This window comes from Pongo pygmaeus, chromosome 2 (assembly GCF_028885625.2).
Source record: "Pongo pygmaeus isolate AG05252 chromosome 2, NHGRI_mPonPyg2-v2.0_pri, whole genome shotgun sequence".
Lineage (NCBI taxonomy): Eukaryota > Metazoa > Chordata > Mammalia > Primates > Hominidae > Pongo > Pongo pygmaeus.
In genome coordinates this window covers 52645832-52668154 of record NC_085930.1, presented here as the reverse complement: position 1 = coordinate 52668154, position 22323 = coordinate 52645832, and the positions used below count along the sequence as shown (strand labels likewise).

The following is a 22323-nucleotide window of genomic DNA, read 5'->3' as shown; positions in this document are numbered from 1 at the left end:
TCCACATGAGTTTTCCTAGACCACTGTATCAATCACCTTGGAGGCTGACATCTCAGAAAAATATTCTAAAGATGACACTTTGGAAATACGTTTACATTCAGCAGCATGCTCTACTAGAAAGAACTATAAACTTAAAAATCAGGAGACCTGGTTTCTGGCCCAAAGTTACTTGTTATTCATGATTTCGGATGCCTCTCTGAGCTTTTCATTTGTGTTTCAAATAAAAGCCCATCTTAGCAGGCTTGTAATGTGAGATGTTAGTAAAATTAAAAGTTATAAAGCGCGTTGTAAAATTTCATTTTTTTAAGTTATTAAAGAATGATGCGAATGGTACATATGGTTAATGACACTTTAGCTAATTCATATAGAAGTAGCTAACTAATACAGAAGTGACACAAAACTTGTGAAAGGAAGATTGAGTGACAGTAATCCATAGCATTACACCTGTTCTTTTCTGAGAATCTGTTACTTTATTGTCTGCTTAAGGATTCTGATTTGTTTAGAATAGGAAGTATTTAATTAATTTCTACTGTCTATTCCAGTTGTATATGTATCAGCTGTTCCGAAGTTTAGCCTATATCCATTCCTTTGGAATCTGCCATCGGGATATTAAACCGCAGAATCTCTTGTTGGATCCTGATACAGCCGTATTAAAACTCTGTGACTTTGGAAGGTAAGCTACTGTCCCTCTCCCTGCCCCTTCCCTTTTCCCCTCCTCCCCCTACTATCTTCTTTTGAATATATTCCTTTTGCAATGTCAGCCTAAACACAGTAATTCTTATTCAAGAAGTATAAACTAGTGCAGCTGTGAGAGTAGTTTTGTTAGTTTCTGTCAAAATTATAAATGTATATACTCCTTCATTTAACAATTTAACTTTTAGGAATTATTTCCTTAGGAATACACATTTACAAAATAGTGTATATATAGGGATTTTTATTATAGCATTGTTTATAAGCATCCATTAGTAGGAAAATGGCTAAATAAATTACGGTACATACAGAGTAATACATGCAACCATGAGAAAGAATGAGGCAGCTCTCTGTGAACTGGAAGGGAATGATGTCTAGGGAACATTAAATGAAGAAAGCAAGATCAAGAGTATGTGTATTGTATGCCACCTTTTATGTTTTAAAAACATAGAGTGTGACCATATATATATATATATATATATATATGTGTGTATATATATGTGTGTGTGTATATATATATATATACACAGACACACACACACACAAGTACATTTGTGGCTTATTTCTGAAACGGTACGTAATCCATAATATTTGATTGCCTGAGAAAGGATCTTTGGGAATATAATGTAGTTGGGAAACTCACTTTTTCATTGATTGTATTTTAGTATTGTTTGAATTTATATTAGGTATATATACTCCTTTTTCAGTAAGAACTAAATTTTTTCAAAATATTGATTATTATACATTCCTGTGTATCTTTTTAACTTCACAATTAACCTCAATTCAGGGATGAGATAAAAAAACAATGCAGTGTTTTCTTCATTTTTCTCTATAATTTAACCTTTTATTCTACCCTTTTTCCTGCAAATTTCATCAAACTTTCTGCCTTTAAAAGCTCATTTCTTGGTAATATACTGTAAATTTGTAATAAAACTTTATTCTTTCCATTTTCAGTTTTCAGTACTTTGTGCCTCTCTGATCTAACCTTTTAACATGTAGTCAAGCCTACATTCCCATGTAACTCGGGCAGTTACCCCGCTGCTTCCTCACTGGTGTAATCACCTAATCTCTCTCCTTATGGTCCCTAAGACATCTTTACATAATTTGGATTCTCTCCAATTCAATTTTTTCATCCTTGTTACAGATTCTTTTCACCATAGCTCTATAGATTACATATTGCCCCACACTTGTTGATACCTATGTTCCTATCCCTTTGTAATACTTTTACATCAATTCACAGTTTAAATTTGGGGTTTAACATAGGATATGTTTTCCACAGGCTTCTCCTGAGACAGAACCTTTAAAAAATAAGTGAATCTGTTCTGTCATGAGTTAATTTTTCTTAGTCTCACAATGTGTCCTCTTTCAGACCGTCCTCATTTTACTGTTTTCTAATTTCAGATGACCTATCACTTTGCAGGCCATGACTCTGTTCCCTGAACTATTTTTGAAAAGGGTGAAAGATAATAAAACTCTTACCTGATGTTTGAAACAAAGCACTACTACTTGTCTATGGGAAAAACTGCCCAAATCAGATATGTTTTATTATTAATGGGGTGTCTTCCCCATTGAGAGTGACTGACTTGGTAGGGACAGACTGAAACACCAAGGTTAGAAGAGTTTCTGTTCTCATGATAGTGTCAAAACACTTGGTACAGCCCATTCTCTTGGGACATAAAATAGCTTTATTCTGATAAATTTGGAAGAGGGATTTCGCTTGTTTGATAGCTCATTTTTATAAACCCTCTTTTTGTTTTTAACAAAATTGGTTTAGTCAGATGGAGTTTGGGAAACACTTTGGACTGTATGTATCAGATTGGTAATTTGAACAAAATACTATTACTCTCTTATTTTTTTACTAGATGAAACGGGGCCAAAAAGTAGCTAAAGAACTAGTTGGGCTATTTAGGAACAAAAAGCTAGATGTGATCACAATATTGGGAAGTAGTTAAAACCAGTCTCCTCTGTAAGAGAGGCTGCTCCATTTTTGTAGCTCCATCAAGTAGTGAAAAAACTCCAGGCTACAAAGCTTGGGTATTAACGTTTTGTTTCGTAATGAATTTTCTGAACATAATTAGAATCTATCTTGTTAATTAAAAAGCATTCTTTAGAAGATATAACAGTCTCCTATCAATTATGCTGAAAACCAAATGTCATAATTTTCATGCAGCCTAAAAACAGGGATTAGTATTTATTAATTTATGAAATGGTTATTGTATGTCAGTACTTGGGGAGAGGGTTAAAAAACAAACTTCAAAACTAGTGATGAAGGAAAAAGAAGTTAAGATTAGAGTCATCATTGACTAGAAATAAATGAAAGAAAAGAAATCCCAGTCATTGAAATCCTTGTGACTACTTTCATCTGTCTTTACCCTGGTTTTCCAGTACCTTTACTTTTTTTTTGGCACTTCCTGTTCTACTGTTTTGATTTTGTTGCAGTTTGTCCCTTTATTGATCTTTATTATTAATGTATGTCAGAATGGCTGGCTTCTATAGCCGTTTATTTTATTCTGTCTTTGGATTATCTGGGGTGACATCTCAAAAGAAATTAATTGTAATTTATTATACTTCATATTTAAAATACATGCAACAAAGTATTTTAGTAGGAAAATTGGAATAAGAAAACATGCAATTAAACTTACTATAGCAAAGTTAGAATTCATAGGCTGTGAATCATTTCTGCCCTGAAGTTGAAGGGCCTGTCTGTTTATAATTTATTGGGTAATAAATGTTTATGCAATTAATAAATTGACCAAGATATGGAAAAATAGATTGAGTCTATAAGCCTTGAAATATTCACCCTGAGTCAGAAGTCAAAATGCAAGACAGTGGCCAATTTCTCGCCCTTTTAAAAGAAATACATTGGGTGAGGAGTATTCATTCTTAGAATCTATTGTCATGCCTTTTGGTAGGGGAGGTACCTCTTTTCTGCCCTTGCTTCTTTGTATTTTAGAGGTGGAATTTGGGGAACAGAGGATCAGAATAAATTCAACACTTATCCTTTTTTGCTTTTGGTGCCTTTTTAGGTGACAAACGCTTTCTTTAAAAATTGCTATTCTTTTTTGCAGAGAAAGGTGATAAAATTGTAAATTTCTTTTGTCAGAGATAGTTACAGTTTACATTTTCTTTTTCATATATGATTCAAATGATGTAAATCTTATAAAATCATTCGATACTGTGAAGGGGTAGCAGTCTAGGTTCTTTAAGGTTTAGATTTAAAGAATTTCTGCTTTTTATTTTTATTTTTTTTCTGTTAGTGCAAAGCAGCTGGTCCGAGGAGAACCCAATGTTTCGTATATCTGTTCTCGGTACTATAGGGCACCAGAGTTGATCTTTGGAGCCACTGATTATACCTCTAGTATAGGTAAGTACGAATCCGAATATAATGCTCATAATTATTAATTGCTTCTTGACTTTGGTAATTTAGTATTACTAACCTGTACTTTTATTTCCATGGAAAGATGGATATATCCCATTATGTTTTTTTCTTAAAGCTTGAGATGCAAACATGTATAGGCATACCTCATTTTCTTATACTTCCCAGGCACTGCTTTTTTTTTTTTTCTAACCTCTCAAAGGTTTGTGTCAACCCTGAGTCAAGCAAGTCCGCCCGCACTAGTTTTATAAGAGCATGTGGTCACTTCATGTCTTTGCGTCATCATGTCTTTGTGTCACATTTTGGTAATTATTGCAACATTTCAAACATTCTCATTGTGTCTGCTATGGTGATCTATGATCAGTGGTCTTTGATGTTACTATTGTAATTGTTTCAGTTTGCCACAAACCACAACAATATAAGACAGCAAACTTAATCGATCGGTGTTGTGTATGTTATGAATATTCCACCAGCTGGCCATTCCCCATCTCCCCCGAGAGACAACAATATTGAAATTAGGCCAATTAATAACTCTGCAGTTGCCTCTAAGTGTTCAAGTGAAAGGTACATTTTTCACTTTTAATCAAAAGCTAGAAATGATTAAGCTGAGCAAGGAAGGCATATCGAAATTGTGCCACACAGTTAGCCAAGTTGTGACCACAAAGGAAAAGTTCTTAAAGGAAATTAAAGTGCTACTCCAGTGAACAGATGAATGATAATAAAGTGAAACAGCCTTATTGCTGTTACAGGGAAAGTTTTAGTGGTTTGGATAGATCAAACCAACCACAACATTCACTTGAGCCAAAGCCTAACCCAGAGCAAGGCCTGAACTCCCTTCAGTTCTGTGAAGACAGAGAAGTGAGGAAGCTACACAAGAAAAATCTGAAGGTAGCAGAGGTTATTTCATGAGGTTTAAGGGTAAAAAGCTGCACCACACCATAAAAGTGCAAGGCAAGCAGCAAGTACTGATGTAGAAGCTGCAGCAAGTTATCCAGAAGATCTAACTAAGATCATTGATGGAACTGGCTACATTAAATATCAGAGTTTTAATGGAGACCAAACAGCCTTCTACTGAATTGGAAGAAGATACCATTTAGGACTTTCATCTCTAGATTTTCTAGAGATGGAACACTTCCTCTAGAGAGGAGAAGTGTCATTGCCTGGCTTCAAAGCTTCTAAGGACAGGTTGACTCTCTTGTGAGGGCCTAATGCAGCTGGTGACTTTTAAGTGGAAGCCAGTGCTCATTTACCGTTCCAGAAATCCTAGGGCCCTTAAGAATGATGCTAAATATATTCTGCCTGTGCTCCATAAATGGAGCAACAATGAGTAGATGATAGCATGTCTGTTTATAGCATGGTTCACTGAATATTTGAAGCCCACTGCTGAGACCTGCTACTCCAGAGAAGAGTATTTCTTTCAAAATATTACTGCTTATTGACAATGCAACTGGTCACCCAAAGGTTGAGAAATACATTTGTAAGGCTATAGCTGCCCTAGATAGTGATTACTCTGATGGATGTGGGCAAAGTCAATTTTAAATCTTCTGGAAAGGATTCACCATTCTAGGTGTCATTAAGAACATTTGTGATTCGTGAGAGTGGGTCCAAATAACATCAACAACATTTTGGAAGAAGTTGATTCCAAGCCTCATGGATGACCTTGAGGCATTCTAGACTCCAGTGAAGGAAGTCTCGGCAGATGTTGTGGAACTAGCAAGAGAACTAGAATTAGAAGTGGAGCCTGAAGATGTGACTGAACTGTTGCAATCTCATGATAAAACATAAACAAGTTGCTTCTTTTATGGATGAGCAAAGAAAGTGGTTTCTTGAGGTGGAATCTACTCTTGGTTGAGATGCTGTGAATATTGTTGAAATGACAACAAAGGATTTAGAATATTACATAATTGTAGTTGATAAAACAGCAGCAGGGGTTGAGAGGACTGACTCCCATTTTGAAAGTGGTTCTAATGTGGGTAAAATGCTATCAAAGAGCATCTCATACTAGAGAAAAATCTTTCATGAAGGGAAGAGTCAATTGATGTGGCAAACTTCATTGTCACTTTAAGAAATTACTCCAGCCACATCGTATAGCCTTCAGCAACTGCCACCCTGATCAGTTGGCAGCCATCGACATCAAGGCAAGACCCTCTGCCAGCAAAAAGATTACAACTCACTGAAGGCTTAGATGCTCATTAGCATTTTTTTTAGTAATAAAGTGTTTTTAAGTTAATGTATTTAATTTATGTTTTTACCCAATTCTATTGTACAAGTAATAGACTACAGTATAGAGTGAACATATCTTTTATATGCACTGGGATACCAGAAAATCGGTGAGACTTGCTTTATTGGGTCTTATTGTTATGGTCTGGAACCAATTCCGCAACATCTCTGACGTATGCCTGTATAGAATTTTTCAAATTCTACTTTTTAGAATTTAAGATATACCTACTATTCTATTTTTCTTCCTTGGACTGTTAGAATCATAAAGCTAATAGCTTTTACCTTAAGAATTTAAATTAATTCTGAGTAACTTTTTTTTACTTTCTTATTTAAAATCCTCCTGAAATACTTCTGAGCATGATTACACTAGTTGGACAATTTATTAATTAATGTTATTTCATTAAGTTAATAATGGAAGTGATAGTATGGCCATATTGCTAACATTTCCTTCATGCCATCTCCATTATTTAATATAAAATCAGCTTAAATCACTAGTAGTTTTGCTAGATGCACTGATTCTGCAGAAGTATGCACCCAAGATGTTTAGTCATAGAAGGAACTGAATAGAGACCATTAGCTTTAATCATCATTGACCTTCTCAAGTCTTCACCCCAGATGTTTAGTGATAGGAGGAACTGAATAGAGACCATTAGCTTTAATCATCATTGACCTTCTCAAGTCTTCACCCAAGATGTTTAGCGATAGAAGGAACTGAATAGAGACCATTAGCTTTAATCATCATTGACCTTCTCAAGTCTTCACCCAAGATGTTTAGTGATAGAAGGAACTGAATAGAGACCATTAGCTTTAATCATTATTGACCTTTTCTTTTACTACATTTTAGCCCACTAGCCAGGAGTGAACAGAGAGAGCATGATCAGCTGGACATGAATAGGAAGCTAACAAACAAGGAGCAACTTTAAGCTAGATGTGCAAGTGGAAACCAAAATTATTTTACTCTTACATATTGTTTCTGAAGAGAATTCCTTTAGTCCAGAAACAAACAAAAGCATGCAAATAATAAACCAAAAACATCCTCACAGTAACAGAAAACTAAAACAAACAAACAACAGACCTGGCCTGGCGCAGTGGCTCACACCTGTAATCCCAGCACTTTGGGAGGCTGAGGTGGGCAGATCACTTGAACTCAGGAGTTCGAGACCAGCCTGGGCAACATGGTGAAAACCTGTCACTACCAAAAATTAGCCGGGTGTGGTGACATGCCCCTGTAGTCCCCGCTACTTGGGAGGATGAGGTGGGAGGATGGCTTGAGGCCAGGAGGCGGAGGTTGCAGTGAGCTGAGACTCCACCACTGCACTCCAGCTCAGTGACAGAATGAGACCCCCCCCTCTCAAAACAACAACAGCAACAACAAAAAATAAAACAGACCTTGTGACAGTTTTTTTGTCTTTTTGATATAAATAGAAATTCTCTGATATAAGCAAACACCCTAATCAGAAACATTATGATTTTTTATTTTGCCAAATGGCAAAATGCCAAAGCACATATTGATTTCTGCCAAGAGGCCAGCAGTTTTACCCACCATTTCCTTTGTACCCTCAGTACAAATGTTAACCCAGTGAAGGTGTATTCTTATGAAAAGAGTTTTGCCCTCTGGGACATCTAAAAATGTCTGGAGGACCCAGGTGCAAAGAGTACAAAGTGTCCTCTGTAGACCACACTTTGAAATCTGCTTTACCAGAGGGTAGAGAGCATAATAATGTGTATATGTATGTGTATGTAATTCTCAAGAGTCTTACTATGGCTGTGGTACATGGCATATATGAATGGACAGATGAGAAATAGTGCAAAGAATATTTTGCTTGTGGTCGACCTGGGTTTGAGTGTCAGGTCACTTGAAGTAAAGTGGAGATTACTGACAGTTCTGCTTTTCTGAGTGGCTGTGAGGCTTAAATAAAATGTTAGTGAAAATACTGTAGAAATGTAAGGTGGTATTCTTTTTGTGTCATTTTTAGACTTGACTCTCCCCAAGAGCAAATTTCAGCCCCTTGTCTTTGGTTATGTCATTGGATTTTCCAGCTGCTTTACATTTTATTCAAATATATGATACTGATTATCTATATAGAAGATACTGGTGCGAGCTGTGCCAGAAACACCTAAAATAAAGGCAATTTGATTCTTCTCAAAAAGTTAACATATCATCTCACACATTAAGGAACAGTTATATAAACAGGAGTCTTTTGAACCCTAGCAAGCCTAGGTTTGGCCTCCCATTATAAACTTAGGATACTTGCCTCTTAAGACTGTAATGTTTTTAAACAGACCCTCCCAAAAAGTATACTAATATAGTTACATTTTTAAATGTTTTTAACAGTAATGTTTGAAATGAAAGAGTAACTGTTTCTGACAAGATTATTGTCATATTTAGATACAGCCAGAGGTAAAGCTGATGTCTCTGATTATATTATCTTACTGACAAATGGCAGAATGAGAACAAAAGGCTTCCTTAGAACAAGGAATTGAACTTACAGACAGACCCTTGAAGAAGCTGTTATTCTGTGACAGTGAGACAGTTATTCAAGAGAGTGGTGTTTTGATTGGGAATTGAGAATGATTCCAGGCCTAGCTCTACTATTCAGTACCTTTACCTTGGGCAAGTCATTTAACTTTATCATGTGAAATAAGTGTGTTAAACTAGATGGTCTTGAAAGATCACTTTAACATGAACCCGAGTTAAATATGAAACAAAATGTATTCTGGCTTTAACCCCAACTAACTAAAATTCAGTGTACCAAAGCACTATTTCTATTTTTTCAGTACCTTCTATTTAGTTGAAGTTTTATTCTATCTGGAGAATTTCATCCATTTGTCCTTTGAAGTAAGAGCAGAAGAGATTTTAGTGTCCTCCAGAAAGTGATTGATAAATACCTTGTTTTTACTAACTTGACTGATGTAACATGAATTGAGGGCTGCTAGTATAGTTGTCACCTGAATCTTTTGAGTGTCAGTCTTCTGTGATAACTTCTAGGCAAGAGTATTCCTTGATGTTTTACTTTTTGTCTTCCATATTTGTAGCTAAATCTTACCTAAGAAAGTATTTCCTATTGTTTTTTATGAAGGCATAATTATTCCTTACAATTTTTTCAGCCTTGTATTCTGAGATGAATCATTCCGTATTAGAGAGGAAAAAAGTTGAGTGCATATTACCTTCCATTTTATTAACTAGGTAAAGGGATGTTTTAAAACTTAGATTAAAATAAGCATTTACATAAATAAGGAGACACATCTTTTCCACTTGACTATAACAGTTAGTATTACTATTGGCTTTGAGTAAAGATTCCCTAGCAAGTTTTCATATGTGCTTAATTTAGCAATTTCCTAATATATTAAATAGGACTCTTGGTCTATATTTGCAGAATAGATGTCTTGGTTATTAACTTAGGACTGGACAAAATCAGCTTGAGTTTGTTAAATGAATACTATGTCATTTTTCTAGGTCAATAAAAAGTAGTCACTGGAGCAGTGATTTCCAGTCTCGATAGTACATCTCACCACATCAGACCTTTAAAATTTTTGTTGTCAACCATTTACTGTTCCTTCTTCTCCTTCCCTACTGGTAGGTGGTAAAGTCCAGCAATGATTCATATTCGTCTCCCTAAAGCACTTGAGTGTTGGTACATTAAAAACCTAGGAATCTCAGAAATCTGGAAGCTAACAAGCAGCCTTTTCTTGTAGGAAGTCTTAATAGCAGGCTTTAAAATAGAGTGACTGTACGGTTTATCTTCTAATCCAATAATACTTTTGAGAGAGAAAGAGGGTGTTACTAATAATTATCCCAGGACAATATATAAACCATAACTATCCTGAGTAAACCAGGATGTATACTTTAAAGTATTTTTAAAGTGTATTAATTGAGTTAATTTTTAGAATTTTCTCTCGGGATTGAGGTTTTCATTTTGACTTAAAAGTGGATTTTTTTTATAATTTATGAAGTAAAATATATTCCTCCATCATTGCTATTCTGTTTTATTTAAAAATAATATATTTAAGCACATTTTTCTGTGAGTCATCCTAGAACATAAAAGTCAACCATTTAAAGTCTTAAAAGTGTTCCTCAGAATTTGCACTGACTTAAAGCCCAGTGTCTGGGAGAGATTGAACCTTTCCTTGCTGCTCCTTTGTAAGTACCTACTAATATGCAGAGATTGTGTCACTTTGACTTATTTTTAAGTAAGATAAATAGATAGTCCTGCCATAGCTTCAGTACTGTAATCCTCTGTCTAGTTATTTGAAGACTTGAATACCTGAAATTTGATAATAATAGACTTTACCCTTTATTAGAATATTCTTATTGATCTGGTTTCCTCTTTGGTAAGTTTAACATTGAATTAAAAAGAACATTAAGGAAGTTTTATGACTTTTTCTCTGTTTTGGATTGTATAATCTTTTCCTGTGATATTTACTCTGTGATCAAAGTAAAATTAGAAAATGTATACAAACATTTTTCAGCTCAAGCTATAAAGTATTAATGAGGCTTCGTTTTCTTTTCTCTTTAGATGTATGGTCTGCTGGCTGTGTGTTGGCTGAGCTGTTACTAGGACAACCAATATTTCCAGGGGATAGTGGTGTGGATCAGTTGGTAGAAATAATCAAGGTGAGAAGGTTGAATCAGAATATTTGAACTGGAAGGAATTTTTATGCTACTTTAATAATACATATCACACATATACACATACGAGAAACTTAAAAAATGGAGGAAGCAATCCAAGGTCACATAGCAAGTTCAGCTATAAAGTGGGTATAAGAACGCCCCCCCCCCCCCCCAGCCTATTGGTTTTTATTTGAGTTACTCTTCTCTTGTATGATCCTAGAAAAGCTGTTATGTATATCTGATGCAAGAAAAGTATATATCTGTTATTTAAAGTACTTAAAAGCAACATTGGACTATAAGCTCACTAAAATGTACGTAAGCTGAATAAAAGCAGAAGCTGTGTCTGCTTTTGCTCACTGTATACTCCCTGCTCCTGATACTCTGTGGAGCACATAGGAGATACTTGTATTTGGTCACTATTTGTATTTATTCAGTATTTATAAAATGAAAGAATGAATGCCTATATGTCTGGCTAGATCATTGATAGAAACAAAATTTTGACTTATGGATTTAATATAATTTTATTTATTGGGTCTATATGAATTTAATATAATTTTATTTATTTTAAATTTTATTTAAAGCTGAATAAAAGAAGATATGTCTGGTTTTGCTCAGACACAGCTTCTGCTTTCATTCAGCTTTGCATACATACACCTTTATTAACAACAAATACTTAAATATTATCTTAGAATATATGTTTTCTTTTAAGAACAGTAGAGCTGAGATTTTAATTGAGTTTTTAAATGTAATTTGTTTTAAGTTTTAAATATTTGAGATCTTAAAGGAAGTCCCTTTACTTAAAAAAAAAAAAAAAAAACCTTGTGTCTAGATTTATATCACTAGATTGTTTCATTCTAAGGTTTCAGTTTGGACAAAGCAACAACACCTACTGTCTCTGGGGCTTTGTTTGTGATATCCCAAATTTTGCATAGAATTGTAAAATTGAAAAATCTCCTTAGAGGTCATGTTGTACAACATACAATGAAATAACCTTTTAGTTACATTCCTAACAAATGGTATTCTAGTATTTTCTTGAACACTTCCAGCATCAGATTACTACTTAGGGATGCAGCTTATTCTGTATTGGACAGCTTGAATTTAGTTTTTATTGTACTGAGCTGTAACTCCTCAGTAGCTTCTACTAGTTGAACATAGGACTGTGATCAAGTTCTTTTCAAATCCTTGTACTTCATTCTATAAAAATAGGGGTTTTTAAAATCAAAGGTGGTTTTGCTAGATGTCAGTGTGTGCAAGTATGGTTGAAAAGACCAGTATGTAATAAGCGATCTTCTTTATTATCCATATAATTTCTTACAGTTTGCAGCTTAGACCACTGTGGTATTTGCATCTTCTTTTTGGTACCATTTTTGAGTTTCAGATCTAATCTTTTACCCTTGTTAACAGAACTATTTTCTTTTTCATTTCTGTGCTACACTTAGATGTAAATTTGAGTAGTTTGCTTTCTTTATTTTCTAAAAGCCTACCCCGTCATGTAAATTAATGCTTGAATACGGAGCTTGGCCAACTTTTTCTGTAAAGGACTAGATAAAATATTTTAGGCTTTGTGGGCCAAAAGGCAAAATTGAGGATATCATATAGGTACTTCAATAACAAAAGAGAAAACACATTTTCACAAATTTTTTTATTGATGAAGTTAGAGGTATAATAATTGAGTCTTTTTTTTTTTTTTTTTTTTTTTTTAAATACAGCTCTGCTAACCAGAAGAATTGAGTTCTTTTAGGGGGAATATAACCTTTCTCTTAATTGATGTTCAAAGTTAGTACTTTCTAATCATCAAATTGATGGCAAACCTGTTAATTCTTAGCTTATGGGCCTCACACAGACAATGGGCTGTAGTTTCCTGGTCTCTGCTCTTACACAACCATTCAGCATTTCTCCTGTCCCTAGAATTTTATTTGATGTACTTGAGCTCACCATCACCATGCTACAATTCTGTGGGCATATTGGCTATTCTATTTGTCATATATGTTTTAGCTCATTAGAATTGTATCATTTCTCTACTGATTATATTTTAGAATTTTGTGGCGATTTGTCGTTAATTTTAATTAATTCATACATAATGCAAGTAGAATTTCTGAGGAAGCTAAGTGAGCATCTGTGATAATTCCCTATCTCATGCTTGCCGTAATACCCTATAAACCTTTAAGTCTAGAGCTTGTTTGTACAACTTTTTGTTAGTCCTTGTAATTCATTTTCTGCTAATACTAGTTTATGCTACCTGCTTAATATATTTTGTTACTGATAATTTCAGACTTTGTTTTCATTAAGTGCTTATTTTTTGCAAAATGGTCCATGATCAATATGTAGTAGCAGGCCAACTCTGAAATAGAACACTCATCATTTATGTGCTATGCTGTCATCTTGCATTTATACTTAAGAAATGTACTTACCACCTTACTATAATGAGTAACTTCCAAGATCACTGCTTATAGGAAGTTTTGATAATGATATAAGATAAGAGAACTGTAAGTATTTCCAAGCATCCAGGGCATTTTGGGATATCTGGTTTCTAGGTGCCTTCTATGTTCTTGACCGTGGCTGCCCAGGATAGATGGAATTACCAGTAGTAGTTTACTATCCATTTATTGACTGGAAGTTACCACACATTGCACGAAGGCTCTAGGCTTTGTATTTTGTGCAAGTGTGTATATGTTTAGTATAGTTCTAAGTCTTATTGCATGAAGGTTACTAAACTTCATAAGAGTGTTGTGTGTGTGTGTTTAATGTAGCTCCAAATCTTACTGGTTGGGCCAGGGGCAGTAGTTCACGCCTGTAACCCCAGCACTTTGGGAGGCCGAGGTGAGTGGATTGCTTGAGCCCAGGAGTTTGAGACTAGCCTAGGGAACATGGCGAAACCCAGTCTCTACAAAAAATAGAAAAATTAGCCAGGCATAGTGGCACATGCCTGTAGCCCCAGCTACTTGGGAGCCTGAAGTGAGAGGATAGCTTCAGCCTGGGAGACAAATGTTGTAGTAAGCCAAGATTATGCCCCTGTACTCCACCTGTGTGACAGAGCAAGACTGTGTCAACGAGTCCATCAATAAAATAATAAATAATAAATATCACAGCCGAGCGTGGTGGCTAACACCTGTAATCCCAACAATTTGGGAGGCCGAGGTGGGCAGAACACTTGAGGTCAAGAGTTCAAGACCAGCCTGACCAACATGGTGAAACCCTGTCTCTACTAAAAATACAAAAACTAGCCAGGCACCATGGCGCACGCCTGTAGTCCTGGGTACTCCAGAGGCTGAGGCGGGAGAATTGCTTGAACCTGGGAAGCAGATGTTGCAGTGAGCCAAGTGCCACTGCAATCTAGCCTAGGCGACAGAGTCAGACTGTGTCGCAAATAAATAAATAAATAATAAATATCAAATCTTTTTCTTTCTCCTTCCTTCCTGCTTGCCTCCCTCCCTCCCTCCTTCCTATTACTGCTAACATCTGTTCCTCAAATGTTAAATGTATATGAGGTCTCATTTGAATAAAAATTCCTAAGAAATGCTGATCTAGCTCTTCTAGTTTTCCTGATATAAGTTGGAAAAGAGAAGTTATATGTGTTTGTTTTCAAAGTTAAATGTTATTAAGACAGTCGGTGTTTTAAACAAATACTTTCATGTACTGATAAACATGGCTTTAAGAATAGATTTGAAATTTTCATAAAGGTAGTCTCATAAATGCCCAGTTCAGTTCTCACGTTTTTTAAGGTAATAGTCATGCACCCTTAGTGCTTATGATAACTAGGGAACTCATATTAAACTGTTCTTTTCTGCTTTCTTTTCATTTTCTCCCTTGAAAACCTCGTAAGAGAGTATCTGGGGGAAGCTAACCCTGGAAAAATGGATAACTCTTCTCTGAATTTGAGTTTAAGCAAAAAAAAGAAAGTGGATAATCATATAATAAGCTTTATGAAGTTTTTTTATGTGGTAGACTTGTCTTATTATTTTATAAACTTTTGCCTCATTATTTTATAAACTTTCTGAGCAGGGACTTTTTTTTATTCTTATGTTTTAATATCCGAGGGCACCAAAATAAATAAGGTTTGTATTGAATTAACTTGTTAAACCATTGTACATTCATGAATTTGAAATTAGCTGGGAATTAATAAGAAAAGTTAATGTGGTTGTTGTGTATGTTGTTTATTGACTCTGATGTCCATGCCAATAATTTACAGCATGAGTAAAACAGTTTAATTAAACGAACTGTATCTCATTCTAGCTAACATTTTTAATTTTCCTCACTGCCCTGTAATAAGGTTTTTGTAAAATATTTAGAATAAAATCCAAATACATTATCTTCAGAATAAGTTAAAAGTATAAGAACAGATTTGAAAGTCATGGAAAATCATTTCTAAGCATGAAAAACACAAGTATTTAACTTTCTGAAGTTAATTTCATGCATAGAATTGTCAGATCAGCATTTCATTATGCCATTTGACCTCTAATATCAAAAATGCTTGGATTTTCATGGTATTTGTAAAAAGACAAGTTCCGTTAGGGACTTCTCAGACAGTGTGCTTTTTTTCCTTTAAATTCTTCCTTAATATAAAAACCTCAAGAAATATATGATATAGTTCCAGATACATGGGAAAATATAAAATATTTTTGGAAAATCTCTACCAGGAATTTTGCCAAATGTAACGTTCACTGACATATAACATTGTCCTTTGGCACCTCTGCAGTTGGCTATAGCAGTGGAGCTTTGTAGAAGAGAGTCCTGTGAAGGCTTGTATAATGCTGGTGAAGGTAATAATTTTTAATGACAGTTACTTTTTTTATAACTACATAGTCTTAGATTTTATATGCTCAATGCAGAAGACTGAGAAAGCACAGACAAATAGACAAAAAAAAATCACTTACTGTTCTAGCACATCATGAAAAATACTTCTATAAATATTTTCATATACTATATTTTCTTTTTATTCAAATAAAAATACCATCTTACTGCTTTGTAGACTTTTAAAAACTGAACAATTAAGTATATTTTTTAATGACTACATAGATTCCACTGCATGATTGTATTTTGAATTACATAATTGATTCTGAAAATAACAGCATTAAGGTAAAGTGATATAGCATTGTGTTTCAAAAAGTTTACATGATATATTGGTTTTCTTAAGTTTGATTATTAATTTTCTTACATAAATGACAAGTGTCCCCCAAAAATTCCGTATAAGCAATCTAGGAAGTTTTGGACCTGGGAATGCTGTAAGTTTTACTAATAATTTCTCCCCTCCACTCTTAAAACTTTAAAACATAAATTTCAAATAAGCTAAGATGAACTTCAGTCCAGAGTTTAATTCTGGATTAAACTATCACAAAACTAACAATTTTAAAATAAACCAACCATTTGTAGAATTTTTTAATTTTAAATATTAAAATTCCTACAGAGATAATTTCATTTATATCATAAACATTTACTTATGCTATAGTAATAATTTGACTATTGCTTTTGAATAGAAGAGTTTTAGGACAGAATTAATCAATGCTACACCTCTTGATAATATAATTTCAGTATAGCTTTCATAGTTTTTGTAACTGGCCTTTAGAATTTGGGTATATCTCTTCTAAAAAGCTTGACATTAAATATATTGATACTTAAATTATTTGCAATAATAAAATTATTTTATAAGGCAATTAAATTTTCTTAATTTCTTTTGTAATACAGCTTTACTAAACTACTGTTTAGTTTTCTCTTCACATTAATTAACCAATCTAGATATCTATGTAGATAGCTCTTACACAGGGAAGAGCTAGTAATTTCAGTTATCTCTAACTGAAATTTTATGTAAGAAATTTGAAAGTACAACACAGATGCAAATAAACTTTTGATTATGCTATGGGAGCCAAGTAGATGGGCAGGCTTCATTTCTTATGATGTCTATCCGTAGAAAAAGATTTAGAAGGACCTACAAATTCTACAATGGAGAATAGAATTAAGGGAAGGGGAAAAGGAGAGAATTTTTATTTTTTGCTTTTTACTACTCTGTGAGGTTGATTTTTTTAAGCAATCATATCTTTTTACAGTTGCAGGACTTAACGAAAAAGTAGTTGCTTTCAATTTTTTTGTTTTTGTTAGTAAACAAAAACAGTTCTACAGAAGTTGAGAGTTACATTTTTGTTATGAATGTTTGTCTAAATGATTGTTTTCCTAGGCTTTCAATTTGATGCTTGTTTGTGGTATAATGTAGACAAAAAGATCAGTGGATCCCTGGCTCCTCACAATTCTGCGTTTTCCAATATTGGGAAATGACTGCTCATCATAAAAGCTGCCACTCAGTGAGACCTTACTTTGTGCCAGGCACTGGGTTAAACACTTTACATTCATTACCACACTTAATTATTGTATTAACCCTAAGAAGTAAGCATCACTACTACTACTATTACTGTTACTACAGTAGTCTCCTGATATCCACAGGTATCACTTTCTACTGTTTTAGTTACCCAGAGCCAACCACAGTTCAGAAACATTAAGTGGAAAATTTTAGTAATAATTTATGAGTTTTAAATTGCATGCTGTTCTGAGTAGTATGCTGAAATCTCATGCTGTCCTGCTTCATTCCTCCTGGGACATGAATCCTCCCTTTGTCCAGTATATCCATGCTGTATACACTACCTGCCCGTTAGTCATCGACATCGTTTGCTCCTGACATCCAGCCATGGACATTATTATGGCTCACTGATCCAGGATCATTCCAAGCAGATGATCCTTCTCCTGGTGTATGGTCAGAAGATCATTAGTAGACTAAAGCTATGTCACAAGGCCTGTGTAATTCACCTCACTTCATCTTACCACATAGGCATTTTATCATCTCACGTCATCACAAGAAGAAGGATAAGTGTAGTACAAGAAAATATTTTGAGAGAGAGACTACATTTACAGAACTTTACAGTATATCATTTTAATTGTTGTTGCTTTTAATCTCTTACTGTGCCTAATTTATAAATTAAACTTTATCATAGGTATGTATGTACAGGAAAATCATAGGATAGAGTTTGGTACTATGTATGTTTTCAGGCATCCACTGGGGGTCTTGGAACATATCCTCCACAGTTAAGGGGAAACTACTGTATTACCGTGTATACAGGAAGAGTAGGGTGGAGGAAAAACCATCTGATTCATCTGTAGCTCAATTTATAGCCTCTATTCATGGAATTTTGTACCTTCGGGAAAAACTATATGATCCTTAATGTCAACTTGCTACCCATAACCCATTGAGTCATATTTATTACTTATTATTGTAAAAATTTGTGTCTACCAGCAAATTAGTGATGCAACCCCTAAATCTTACTGTAGTGAAATCAATTTGAGGTATCTTTAGGTTTAATTTTGTTTCAACCATTGTAATGGTCAGTTCCTTTGCTTTGCTTTCAATTACACATAGTCCCCACGATTCCTTTGCTTTGCTTTCAGTTACAGACAGTCCCCGACTTAGGATGGCTTAATGATTTTTTGACTTTCCAATACTGGGAAAGCAGCACAGATTCAGTGGAAACTGTATTTTGAGTACCTGTACAACCATTCTGTTTTTCACTTTCAAGACAGTATTCAATAGGTTACATGAGATATTTGACACTTTATCATAAAATAGTCTTTGTGTTTGATTATTTTTCCCAACCGTGGGCTAATGTAATTGTGCTGAGCACATTTAAGGGTAGTCTAGGCTGAGCTATGATTTCAGTAGATTGGACATATTGTTTGCATTTTCAGCTTAGGATATTTTCAACTTACTATGTATGGATTTACCATGATATGACCCCATTGTAAATCAAGGAGCTTCTGTACAGTTCAACCTTATTTTCACCATCTTCATTTAGCAAATATTTTAGATTTTAATTATCCCTGTCCTATAGTTTGTTCAGTGCCCATGTGTACCTACACTCTTGTTTCCTGGCTTAACATTTTCATTGTCAGACAATCTTTCTTTTTCTTTCTTTCTTTCTTTTTTTTTGAGACAGTCTTGCTCTGTCACTCAGGCTGGAAGTTCAGTGGCGCTGTCTTGACTGACTGTAACCTCTGCCTCCTAGGTTCAAGCGATTCTCCTGCCTCAGCCTCCCAAGTAGCTGGGACTGTTGGCGTGCCTGGCTAATTTTGGTATTTTTAGTAGAGATGAGGTTTCACAGTGTTGGCCAGGCTGGTCTCAAACTCCTGACCTCAGGTGATCCACCCGCGTCAGCCTCCCAAAGTGCTGGGATTACAGATATGAGCCACCACGCCTGGCCCAGTCTTTTAGACAGAGGTCTAAGATATCAAATCAGAGTGTAATAGGTATAAAATAGCTCTTTTTGCTAAGTTTTTGATGGATACATGATGCATCTTTGCAAACATGCATTTGGAGTTTAATGTCATATATTACTTTTGACATTATTTGTGCTGCTATCGAGCTTTTGTGTTGTTAATAGATGGCAGAGACTGTTTATTAAACTGATCTCATTTTTTCACTCCCAGGACATGTGTGTATACCCTATTACACATTTTAGTACAGATTTTTTTTACTTGTAATACAAACAGTATGTAATACATAAACAAGGCGTTTGTTGATTGTGTTAGTTGGTACTTAATTTGTTCTTGTATTATCAGTTAAATTTTTTCGTTTGTTGCTGACCAGAGCAGCAGCTCTTAATAGTTTTTGAATCATGGACTACTTTGAAAATCTATTAATAGCAGTGGACACTTCCCCCCAGAAAAATGAATGAATACCAAACAGTTTGTGTGCAACTTTAGGTGATTCTTGGCCTTCCCATAGCTATCCCAAGAACTCCAGGGTAAACATCTTTACACTATTATAGTACAAGGAAATATGACTACAGTTAATAATAACCACCTGTAGAAAGTAGGTATTACACATACGATATGATGCCAACATTTTTAAAATAAGAAAGAGTAACGGAGGCATTAAAAGAATTATTCTAATGCAATAACTGCTCAACATTAGTATAATGTTTTCCATAGACCAAAAGAAACATTAATTTTAACTAATATTATGAAATTTTATTTGGTCTACAGTAACTTACTCATACTTAGTTAAATCCCTGTATACTTAAAAGTATGTGTGCCTAGGCATGGAAAAATAACTTCCTGGCAATGTAGCTCAGTTTGTCTTTTGACTTGCAAATAATGGCATCCATTTGAAATCGTTACTTTTCCCAGAATATGCAGTGTAGTTATTTACTAATTTGCCAGTGATGTTTTATTTATACAAAGAAACTTTTTTCCAGACAAACTGAAGTTTCATGACATTGTCACTTCAAAACTAATTTATTTATAGTTGTATTTTAGGACCTGAGTCAAAAGACCATCCATATGATTACTTTTCCTGGGATATAATACCTTGTAGTCATCAACTGCAGATTCTTGTGCAGGTTTGCCTTTTGAGTTATTTTGTGTGTTTACCTAATTTCAGGGCCTCAGTTTAATACATTTTCTTTGGAGCAATCTATAAAGTATATGAAGGGGCAGGTGAGAGGTGAGACAGGGACAGAAATCTGTCAGGTTGATAGCATGCATATGCTAGACCCCTGACTTCAGGACCTGTGTTTTACTAAGGAATTCTTGCTTCCTTTTTTGCAATAAAAGGTTAAAATGTTTGACACCAATGATTCTTAATAGTTGGCTAGTAGGAAAAGTATAAGAAACTAGCAATCTTGTAGAAAGGGGCATTTCTAGTTTTTAAAAGTATACTGAATGCTATTTCGTATTTATAAAGCAATATTTTATTGTTTATTTGATGTATAAGATATTAAGACAATGTGAAGGAAATCTTGGCTTGTGGTGCTACAAAGAACTATAGTGTTAGTGATTCTCAAAGGAAAGTAAAACTGGTTGATGTGTATACAGATTTTTACATGTATTTTTTTTAATCCAAGAGATTCATATACCCCCCTTTCTATTTTATACTGCTTCCTTGAGAATACCACTTTAGCTGAAATTTACCTAGAAAAAAAGGTCTTTTGACTCCTATGAATATGTATCAACCAAAAATGAATTTTTCACTTTATGTTCAATAGTTTACATAATCAAAACTTTTTGGCGGGGAGGGAGATGACTTGTTTCCAAGTATAAATTTTTATTTAGTAAGAAAAGAATGAAGTCCAAAACAGTCTTGAAAAAGAATAAAGTTGGAGGAGCCACTTTTTTTTTTTTTTTTTTTGAGACAGAGTCTCACTCTGTCACCCAGGCTGGAGTGCAGTAGTACAATCATGGCTTACTGTAGCCTGCACCTTCTTGGCTCAAGCTGTCCTCCCACCTTAGCCTCCTGAGTAGCTGGGACTACAGGCACACACCACCATGCCTGGCAAATTTTTGTATTCTTTGTTATAGATAGGTTTTCACCATGTTGCCCAGGCTGGTCTCAAACTCCTGGGCTCAAGAAGTGATCTACCTACCTTGGCCTCCCGAAGTGCTGGGATTACAGGCATGATCCACCATGCGCAGCCACACTTCTTGTTTTCAAAACTTATTACACAACTGCAGTAATCAAGACAATGTATTACTGGCGTGAATGTAGCCATACAGATCAGTTAAGTAGAATGGAGAGTCTAGAAATAAACCTTTATATTTATTGTCAATTGATTTTTGACAAGGATTCCAAGACAATTCAATGGGGAAAGAATAGTCTTTTCAACAAATAGTGCTTGGACAACTAACTGGATCCATATGCAAAAGAATGAAGTTGGACCCCCACCTCACACCATATACAAAAATTATATAGCTTGTGGAGAAAAGGGAATCCTTGTACACTGTTGTTAGGAATGTAAATTAGTACAAACATTATGGAAAACTATATGGAGGTTCCTCAAAAAACTGAAAATAAAATTACTGTATGATCCAGCCGTTCCACTTCTAGGTATCTATCCTGAAGACTTGAAGTCAGTATGTCAAAGAGATATCTGTACTCCCAAGTTCTGTTCACAAAAGCCAAGATATGGAAACAACGGAAGTACCTATCAGTGGATGAATGGAAGGAAAAATATGGTATATATATATATCCACTACAGTGGAATACTACTTAGCCTTAAGAAAGAATGAAATTCTGTCATTTGTGACAACATGGGTGAACCTGGAGGACATTATGCTAAGTAGAGTAAGTCAGGCATAGAAAGAGAGATACTGCATGGTCTTACTAATATGTGGATTCTGAAACGATTGAATTCCAGAAGCAGAGAGAAGAATAGTGTTTACCAGAAGGTGGAGAGGATGGGAAGTGTTGGTCAAAGGGTACAAAATTATAGTTAGACAGGAGGAACAAATGATAAGTATTTAATGTAATCAGTATGTTAATTAGTCTGATTCTGTTATTCCACATTGTATACCCATAATATCACTGTTTACCTCAAAACTATATACAATTATAATTCGTCAATTAATTAAAAACAAATGAATTCAGAATGAATCAAAGACCTAAATGTTA

At 34.7% G+C, this 22323-nt stretch overlaps 1 protein-coding gene across 2 annotated transcripts in view; it reads left to right on the top strand.

Annotated features, from left to right (window-relative positions):
• Positions 1-22323, top strand: part of GSK3B (glycogen synthase kinase 3 beta) — a 274814-nt gene that overhangs the window by 180073 nt on the left and 72418 nt on the right. For both annotated transcript variants that reach the window (XM_054482769.2, XM_054482768.2), the window contains exons 5-7: positions 543-673; positions 3948-4054; positions 10804-10901. In XM_054482769.2, coding sequence (XP_054338744.1) covers positions 543-673; positions 3948-4054; positions 10804-10901 — 336 coding nt within the window. The remainder of the gene's footprint in view (positions 1-542; positions 674-3947; positions 4055-10803; positions 10902-22323) is intronic.